A 10,000-nucleotide genomic window follows, 5' to 3' on the forward strand; every position below is an offset into this window, starting at 1 on the left:
AGAGGGCTCTCAATAATTAACCTTTTCCCGACGGAGCACGCGCTACGCGAAAACCCCTATGCCGGGCCATTGCAATATTGCAATGTAATCGTCACACTGGCATGACACCCCGGCATCGGGAATTTAGCTGTGTCACATGAGTGAGACGCACCGTTGTCCTTGGGTTAACAATAGGGAATATTGTGCCAGCTACTGATAAAACATAACAGCGCATGCAGGTAATTCATTGAGGGTTTCTAGTCCACAGCTCATCAGTAGTCGTACATAAACACAACCACGTTTGAATTTCAGGGCGAGGATAGTGGTTATAGAGGTATTTTGCACAAGGTATGTTGCACAAAGTGCCCTGAATAGGGGAGGTCCAGGGGGGCATAGCCCCTCCTTGGCTAGGGCTAACTTCAAAACCAGGCAAAGTTAGGTAGGTGATTAGGTTAAAATTTTCCATACGTAATATATCCTAAAGTAGCACAAAGTGCCATAAAAAAAAAGGGGACCCAGATTGTTGGGTATAGGAGTGGAATCACAGATTATATCCACTTTATATGAACAGTAGAGGTCGAGAGGAATCCATAGATACCACTTTTGTGATATTTAGTAACACGGCGCTATTCAGAAAATTTACATATTTATATATCGCAGGAGTAAACTGGAATCAGGGGACACAAGACCAGAATGTCTGGAAAAGATTGAGAGAGGCCTACGTCCTGCAGTGGAATGATACAGGCTATTGACGATGATAATAATATATATATAGGTAAATTTTCCAAATAACGCTGAGTTATGAAATAACACAAAAGTACTATCGATGGATTCCTCTCAACCTCTACTATTCATATATAGTGGAAATAATGCATGATTCCACCCCTGGACCCCACAATCTGGGTCCTGATAGTAGGGGAGGCCATGAAGTAGACCAGGGAAAATATGAATTCCGGCCATATTTTGTTTGCAAAATCTTAACCCAATTACCTACCTAACTTTGCCTAGTTTTGAAGTTAGCCCTAGCCAAGGGGGGGTTTACCCCCCCTGGACCCCCCCTTTTTAACCCATTCACGCCGGGGCCATTACGGCTTTGCACGGTTGCAATGCCAGGGTATTGCGACTGCTCACTCAACCCAAGCGCCGGGCTTGCCCTCATATCTCGTCCCAGGCGTCTGACACAAAAACCACAAAATGTGTCATCACGTCAACCGGCTCCAATGGGTTAAAGCACTTCATGCTACCTCAGTACATATTTCGTATGCAAAAGCTTAACCTACCTCACTTTGCCTAGTTTTGAAGTCAGCCTTTGCCAAGAGGGAGCTACGCCCCCCTGTGGACCTCCCCTGTTCAGGGCCCTTCCTGATACTTATGAAGCGTAATTAGTTCTGTAGATGAAAATGCCACGACCACGAATAACCCTCACACTGCGCCATGATGACTGCAACTGAGTCTTCGTTTCATATTCCTCAGGATATGAAACTAGGACTGATAATGATACAACCATTCAATAGAGGGCACTCTATAATTATACTGTAAACAATGGGGAATATTGGGCCATCTATTGAGAGAACATAACAGCGCATGCAGGTAATTAATTGGGGGTTTCCAGTCCACAGCTTGTCACTAGTCGTAAATATGTAAACACAGCCATGTTTGAATTTCAGGGCAAGGATGGTGGTTTTCGGGGTATTTTGCACAAGGTATGCTGCACGAAGTGCCCTAAAAAGGGGGGTCCAGGGGGGTTAAAGCCCCCCCTTGGCTAGGGCTAACTTCAAAACTAGGCAAAGTTAGGTAGGTAATTGGGTTAAGATTTTGCAAGTGAAATATGCCCCGAAATAGGAAAAGGTAGCACAAAGTGCCTTAAAAAAAGACCCAGATTGTAGGGTCCTGCGGTGGAATCGCGCATTATTTCTACTATATATATAAAAAGAGGTTGAAAGGAATCCATTGATACTATGGATTCCTTTCAACCTCTACTATTCATATATAGTGGAAATAATGCGCAATTCCACCTCTGGACCCCACAATCTGGGTTCCGATAGTAAGGGAGGGCATGAAGTAGATCGGGGAAGTTGCGGGGTAAAATATGAATTCCGGCCATATTTCGTTTGCAAAATCTTAACCCAATTACCTACCTAGCCAAGGGGGGCTTTACCCCCCCCCTTTTTAAGGCACTTCGTGCTACCTCGTGCTACTTCGGTATCACAAAAACCTAAACCAAACTACCTACCTCACTTTGCCTAGTTTTAAAGTCAGCCTTTGCAAAGAGGGAGCTACGCTCCCATGTGGATCTCCCCTATTCAGGGCACTTCTTGATACTTATTGATGCGTAATTAGTTCTGTAGATGAAAATGCCGTGATCATGAATAACCTTCACACTGCGCCATGATGACGGCAAATGAGTCTTCGTCTCATATATTCCTCAGGATAGGAAACTAGGACCGATAATGACGCAACCACTCAATAGAGGGCACTCTATAATTATACTGTAAACAATGGGGAATATTGTGCCATCTATCAAGAGATCATAATAGCACATGCAGATAATTAATTGGGGGTTTCCAGTCCACAGCTTGTCGCTAGCCATAAATACGTAAACACAGCCATGTTTAACTCAGGGTGAGGATGGTGGTTTTCGAGGTATTTTGCACAAGGTATGTTGCATGAAGGCCTTGGCTAGGGCTTAATTCAAAACTAGGCAAAGTTAGGTAGGTAATAGGGTTAAGATTTTGCAAGCGAAATATGCCCCGAAGTAGAGGTTGAGAGGAATCCATCGATACCACTTTTATGGTATTTAGTGACGTGGCGTTATTCGGAAAATTTACCTACATATGTATTCATATATATATATATATATATATATATATATATATATATATATATATATATATATATATATATATATATTGTGGACTGGCTTATGTACTTATTGCAGGAGGTTGAGAGGAATCCATCGATGACGTGGCGTTATTCGGAAATTTACTACATATGTATCATATATATATATATATATATATATATATATATATATATATATATATATATAATATATATATATATATTGTGGACTGGCTTATGTACTTATTGCAGGGTTGCCATACAGCAGTTTGGTAGTATGAAGACAACTCAAGCTCAAGTAGAGGTTGAGAGGAATCCATCGATACCACTTTTATGGTATTTAGTGACGTGGCGTTATTCGGAAAATTTACCTACATATGTATTCATATATATATATATATATATATATATATATATATATATATATATATATATATTGTGGACTGGCTTATGTACTTATTGCAGGGTTGCCATACAGCAGGTTTGGTAGTATGAAGACAACTCAAGCTTTATACATTAGATGGTAAATTATTAATTGGTATCAATTGATTTCTCTCACCCACTACTACTCTCATATAGTAGATATTTTCTGCAATATCCCCCTTAAACCTCATGGCTTCAGTTGTATGGGAGGGAAGGTTAATCAGGGATACTGCAGAGTAATATATGTATAAATTGGATTGATATATGCTGAAAAAGTACCCTAGTTCCATCACGTATCTGACTACCATAAGACAAAACTGTAAAAGTTCTGTTTTTTTACAACCTAATATAACGTACAACCAATATAACGTATCATGTGCATAACAACTGCAGTTGCCTCAAGGGCCTCCACCATAACAAGAAGCTATTTTTTGTAGGAAATTCAGCCCCCTCCCCTTGGGCCCCCTTTGTCATAGCACTTTGTAATACCTATTTTAATTTTTAAAGTTTAAATTTTGGTGTCTAAACACTGAGCTTTGATAACTTCTTTACACAAAGTCAAACTTGTAGATTCACTATCAATAAGGTACCTGAAAGCACTATGATTGGCCTGTCAATACTTTTTTTCCTCCAAAAGATAGCACAATCAAATTTTAACCAGTGCAGGATGATTGAAGAACCTGATCTACTTCATCCCCTCCTCCCTTCTAACAAGAGCAATCCGTCTGTAATAATGTCATGATAATTAATAGCATGGCACTATTCGAAATATTGCCCCACCTTACATGCCTTACCTGTGACCAAAAATGCTCATGGAACAGAGATGTTAACATTCATCCAGTAATGATTAAAGCCACTGTGAATGTTTAGGAAATATTTACTCAAAATAGGAAAACTAACCTTATTATTTTTTCTTACAATCGGTTATAAATACAATGCATACAAATTATTAAGATGATATCTTCAGTCTTCAAATTCTAGGATTTTTCTACTGGGTCATCCTGACTTTAATGAATTTAAAATCAAACGTCTCACTGAACTTGCCGGTGCCAATAACAACCTTGATTACTTCTCCATGTATTCGAAGCAGACAGTTATCTGCTCCTGACGAGTAATTACTTTGCTTTCCCCGACGAAGTTTAAGACTCCACTGGTCGGAACTAACCGTGAGATCAGAAACACGAAAATCAGCTGTTTCGTCCTGTTTACTTCTACCCCGATACATGAACGCCACTTCGTGTCGAGGAATGGTATTCTATCTCTTAATTGGAGAGCTACGTGGAATTAAAGCGCTTACCGCTGATCACATAATCAATTCCAATTGTATTATTCTTTAGCCACGTCACTTAATTTGGAGGAAATTTCGCCGAAATTGTTTTTAAGAATTAATGAGAGACCAGGAAATATTGTTTAAATCGACCTATATTTTTGGCACTATTGTATGGTATTCCTTCGTTTTTCAGGGTGTAGCCTTTCCCGAAGTATTGAACTCTACATGCAATGTGTAGTGTCGGCGAGCAGAGTATTCAGGTGTTTATAGTCAATACTGTCAGCAAATACTACTATTGTTACTCGCGCAGTCTGCTAAGGGATCTTGGAAGCTTAATGTTATGATGAGTTTTGTAATATTCTATAGTACGAGAAAGTACTAAAGATACTTTATTTTACCAAGATTCATAATTGTGGACACTTATTCTAATTCCGCTGACTTTGGCAGTATTTCACATGTCAACTCTTACGTAGCGACTCAAGGATTAATCTTTTATTCATGTAAGTGATAATAACAATAGTCCCTTATAAGAAGGTGGTACAAATTCATGATTGGTCTCAGAGTAGTGTCAGTTTTATCCATTTTCATTTAAAACAATGTAGATTAAAATTAGCGCATTTTCGCTATGTTTTCTGGTCATTAATTAAGAGTTGGCAACTGTGTTCAGGGCTGATAGTGGCTGCAAGCACGTGTTCTCTGGAGACCAGCTGGAAGGTAACTAATGTCCAGGCGAGTTCATGGTCTGTCCTGCAGACTGATACAAGGAATACTGTTTAACAACGATTATCCTCCATTTGTGCCATATCCTTATTATTGTATAGGGGCATTCCTTCTATGTTTTACACTTGAAGTTTCAAATGACTGCAATCACCAAATTGTCAAATCCTGAATATTCAATAGAAATTTCATAATTGGGAAATTAGCAATAAAAGGGAACTGTCCATTTCCCAAGATATTACACAGTCGGTTGGTCCCTTGTAGTTAAAAATTATCAAATGATGAAATAAGTGGGTCGTCAAAATTGTAATTCTAATTTAGTTGTGTATCTGTGTGTGTGTGTGTTTGTTTTTGTTTTTGTTTGTCTTTGTTTGTTTCTGTTTGTTTTGTTGTGATAGAGGATATTGATGATAGTAAAAAGTAGAGTTGATAATCTCAATTGGACTGCTTAAAGGTTGAGGAAATGAAAGGGAATGGCTGTAAAGAACATTAAATTACACATACGTATGTCTTTTACTGTAATAAGACATTTAGGCTTTCATAGTTCATAGGGAAATCTATCACACTCTGCTAAATTTCTAGAATATGTCCATATCAAAAGTAGGTAAGGCTAGGTTGGGCTTTGGAAAAGAATTTGGTAGACCAGAAATACCCAAAATACAGCACATTCAAAATCCTGTGGCCAAGTAAATTGTAAAGTAACCACATTTTTTATCTATATTTTACATTTAACAGAAATATACCATGTGATTTGTTTGTAGACATTGATAGGATCCCAATTTTTAATAGGTTATCAATTTTACTTTGCAATTTCTCTGGGATGCTTTATGGCCGCCCAACCTATTGTGTCTAATATTGTTGCTATTGTTAGGTTGCATTGACTAAAATCAATTTAAATGACCTATTCTAGAAATTTACATACTTTTCACCTATGATATTTCTATTGCAAATGTAAGATACAAGATTAGTAAATTTGATGATGCCTATCAGGAAATCTTGGGTGAACAGGATATTTTTCTGATCGCTTTCATCTTGTTTCAAACAAAACAAAGAAATTCGTTCTCACTGCATTTTCACTTATATTGGCCTTGATAGCTGGGAAGGGTATGATGAGAACCAGGGATAATGTAGGATAAAAGCAAAATATCAATGTGAAGCCATTATTAGTTTACCTGTATAGATGCAAATTCTCAACATCTAGGAGTTCAGTTCCTAAAGATTCCGAGACTGCCCGGTCTATAAAATTTTCACTTCATATGTTCTGGTAAGATAGAGCTCAATAATTTATATAAAATTACAGAGCCTAGATCTAGTTAAGGATACAAAAAACTAGTAGAGTATCAGAGAGGTCTGTTCTTAGGCTTCCCAAGTTCATCTTCTTACATTTCTTTTTGGTGTTTGGTAGGATTGCAACAGCCACACTCATCTGCCACCCCACCCTTCCCCCTCTCCCTTTATTTTATATTGCTTACTGTATTTATTCTAAACTATGTCACTCTGTTGCCAACTAGCAACCATTTGACATATTGTTTAAAATCAATTCCTCCTATCTCCTGAAGACCAAATTCTCTCTCTCTCTCTTTCTCCTTAAACGTGTGCCTTATTGTATAATGATGACATAGCGACACATGGAAAATATATGAATTAGCCTCAGTTTTCTATGCCTTACACTCACTAATCTAAATTTTGTTATTATGCAATGCAGCAACCACTTGACTTATAATTACAAGGAAAACTTGGGTAAATTCAGTCTTCAACCTCTGAAGACCAAATATACTGTTCATGGAATATAAAAATTACGATATTATTACTGCAGGGGGAGAAAGGACCAATGGAGGCAAGGAATTGTGTTTTTTAGGGGTTAAATCAACAGACCAATCACAAGCAAGGATCACTGCTTAGGGCTTTGCAAAGTTCAGCTATTCAAGGCAGTTTAGAACTTGTTGTTATATCATGAAAATGTGGTGTGTTTGCTACATTGTTGCAATACAATATATACAATGTAAGACATTTCCTCAGGATTGAAATCAGTTTCTCATTATATTTTCCTCTTTCTTTTTGTGTCATTCTTGGTCTTATTCACTTACTTCTTGTGTCAGAGAATCATAAAGTGTCAAGATATATTTTAGATTTATCCCAATGCAGTTTATTTCTCTATCTAACTAAGTAAATCAATAATTGCTAATAAAATCTAAGCTGGGCTATTATAAAACTGAAATTGATAAAGATAATTATTGGCAATGATTAGTAATATGAAAAAAAAACATATAGTATTGTTTATTTTATTTTATTTTATTGATAATCATTGGATGTCAACTATTTCAGGGCACATAAAATGTGTGACTCTGAGAGCAGCAGTGAGTTTGACAATGAAGTTGAGGACACTGAATTTGGACTTTATATGCAGCTTTATTTTGAACCCAATGTAGAAAATAAAGCTAGTGACCTGTCTTCAGAATCAGCAGACAAAAAATATGATAACAATCATATGAAATGTATAAGCAACCAGTCACCAGGCAAAGAGACCGTGACAGAACCATCTGATTCAGTTAAATGTGTTAGTGAAGATGAGAAATTAGAAGCTAGTATCAAAGAATATAATGGTTGTTCCTCTGATAATGGCAAGAAATGTGTTACCAGTTGCTTCAACAAAAATACCATTAAATGTTCACAAAATGTATATAGCAATGATGATAATGAGAGATGCACTGCTGATTATACTAATGTACCATACTCATTGCCAGAAATTCCTGATGAGTTGGATCCCCAGAGTCAATTGAGAAATGTATCTAGAGAACGGCTCTCTAGTATTTGTAGTATTGACAGTATATCGGGCAGTATCCCTTTGGATAATCTGTATTGTATGGATTTGATTCCTGATGAAGAGGAAGAAGGAATTAACCAGATATTGGAAACCCACAAGGGTTTAGATCAAGAGATTGCAGATGCTCAAAAAGAAACTTGCAATTCAAGGAAAAGGAAAAGGATTACATATTCATTTGAAAGTGATACAGAAGAGTCAAGATGTGCTAGTATAGTTAGTAAACAATCAATTACAAAGGTAAATACATGGAAGAAAAAAATAAGGAAAGCAGAATGTGACTCTGATAAAGAGAGTGACAATAATGAGGATGTTTATGTGCTACCTTCTCCATCACCACAGCAAGTTCCAGTTGTAACTTTAGCTTCAACATCTGAAAGTGATTCAGAGGTTGATACCACTTTGAAAGGAAAAGCAATCATCAAGACTAAATGCAAAGTGAACCCACAGATGGAACACACACCCAAAAACATGTCCAGAGTAAAAGATTTAAATTCACCCAGAAAATTTCAGAACGATGACTTCACTAAAAGTTTTGCTCTTTCAAAAAATATTGGTAAGAGAGTCCATCTTCTGTATGAATCTGACACAGAGAGTGAGACAGAATCCTTAGAAGAGGATATGGAAACAAACTTGACAATGAATATTGACAAAGGATTAACAAGATTCCTTGAAAATGATAAGGAGTACAAGAAAAGACCTGCAGGGAAGGTTGAAAGTTTTGACTTTAGCAAGACCTTTCCAAAAAGTAAAAAACTCCCAAGCTGTAAGAAGTGGACAACCTCAATGGCATCTTTCTATGATTCAGATATATCAGAAGACCTACAGGTAGAGGCAGTACATCAACAACAAGCAAGTAGGTTTTGTTATTTAATTTTCAGAGTAATTTTTTGAAGCATATTTTATTTTATTTATTTTTTTTTTTTTCCATAAATTACCTTTATTGTTATTATCATTGTCATTTTACTCTTTTTAATTCTTTAGTTGCTATAACTTTTTCCATGTGTTGAATTCCAGATTCACCAAGGAACTGGCATATTAATGCAGAAGATTATCCAGTCCAACATTGCTATCGATATTTTAACAAGGAAACAAGATGCTTTAGATGCCGGCAGTTTGGTCACCAGGAGAGTGATTGTCCTAGAATACCACATTGCTACCTCTGCTCTCAGACAGGACATACAGTGAGATATATGTGTCCAGAAAACTGTTGCTTTAGGGTAAGTAAAAGAAAAAAAAAACTTTTTCAGATCTTTTGTAATAACATGAAGCAACCCCACTATTTTTGATAATTTTGCTAAACAGTCCTGTAATTTAATAATTGTTATCTCTAAGTGCTATCAATACACATAACATACTCATCTTGTTGAGATTCTTGTCTTGAACCCATTCATGCCAAGGAGTATATTTGCATAATGCCACTTCTGCTGGCAAGATAACAAGTGTGAGCTGCTTCCAAGCATGAGATCTCACCTAGCATGATGCCATGATGTGCTTCTCAGAGCACTTTTCACACATATGATTTTATGGGATGATTTGAGGTGATGTTGTTGTTGTTCTTATTGTTGTCGTTGTTTTTGGCAGGTTTAGGAAAATGTGTCTATATAAATTCAGCTGTAATGAGTATATCAAGTTCATATATAACTATGTACAACGCTTATTTAGAGGGAGAGATCATGATATGATAGGATGTCATCCAGCAGGGACAAGATCATGCCATGGAGTAATTTTATGTCCCCTGTCATGAATGGATTAAGGACATGTGATAGAGCTTAAATGAAAACTTTGGTAAATGAATGATAACTCGCCTAATAGGTGTGACACAAGTATCTCCCACCCTTCATTTAATTTTGCCACCCTTTATTTCTATCTTCTTACTAGCTGTTCCAGGCTAGGGCAATTCAGGAATGGTGGTGTCAGTGATATGTATGTATTATACATATGTACAT

General features: G+C 37.0%; 2 protein-coding genes across 18 annotated transcripts in view; one reads left to right on the forward strand and one right to left on the reverse strand.

The window, feature by feature from the left end:
• The window catches only part of LOC122253160 (putative divalent cation/proton antiporter TMEM165), a 54,397-nt gene extending 49,630 nt beyond the window's left edge, over positions 1-4,767 (reverse strand). For 2 of the 16 annotated variants that reach the window (XM_086537869.1, XM_086537868.1), the window contains exon 1: positions 4,304-4,432. Coding sequence is in view for 2 of the 16 variants with exons in the window: in XM_043015983.2 (XP_042871917.1) it covers positions 4,313-4,320 (8 nt within the window). In the remaining 14 variants the exon portion in view is untranslated. Of the gene's footprint in view, positions 1-2,212; positions 2,322-4,143 lie in introns of all 16 variants that reach the window. The other 14 variants (XM_086537870.1, XM_086537865.1, XM_086537863.1 and 11 more) reach the window with 13 other exon arrangements.
• Positions 4,761-10,000, forward strand: part of LOC122253209 (uncharacterized) — a 19,277-nt gene continuing 14,037 nt past the window's right edge. The window contains exons 1-3 of one of the 2 annotated variants that reach the window (XM_086537857.1): positions 4,761-5,013; positions 7,556-8,907; positions 9,069-9,271. In XM_086537857.1, coding sequence (XP_086393983.1) covers positions 5,012-5,013; positions 7,556-8,907; positions 9,069-9,271 — 1,557 coding nt within the window. In that variant the 5' untranslated portion in view covers positions 4,761-5,011. Of the gene's footprint in view, positions 5,014-5,104; positions 5,228-7,555; positions 8,908-9,068; positions 9,272-10,000 lie in introns of those variants that run through there. The other variant, XM_086537856.1, reaches the window with a different exon arrangement.

The sequence above is a fragment of the Penaeus japonicus genome, unplaced genomic scaffold, assembly GCF_977035675.1.
Source record: "Penaeus japonicus unplaced genomic scaffold, GWHDUDI00000001_assembly GWHDUDI00000006, whole genome shotgun sequence".
Taxonomy (NCBI): Eukaryota; Metazoa; Arthropoda; class Malacostraca; order Decapoda; family Penaeidae; genus Penaeus; species Penaeus japonicus.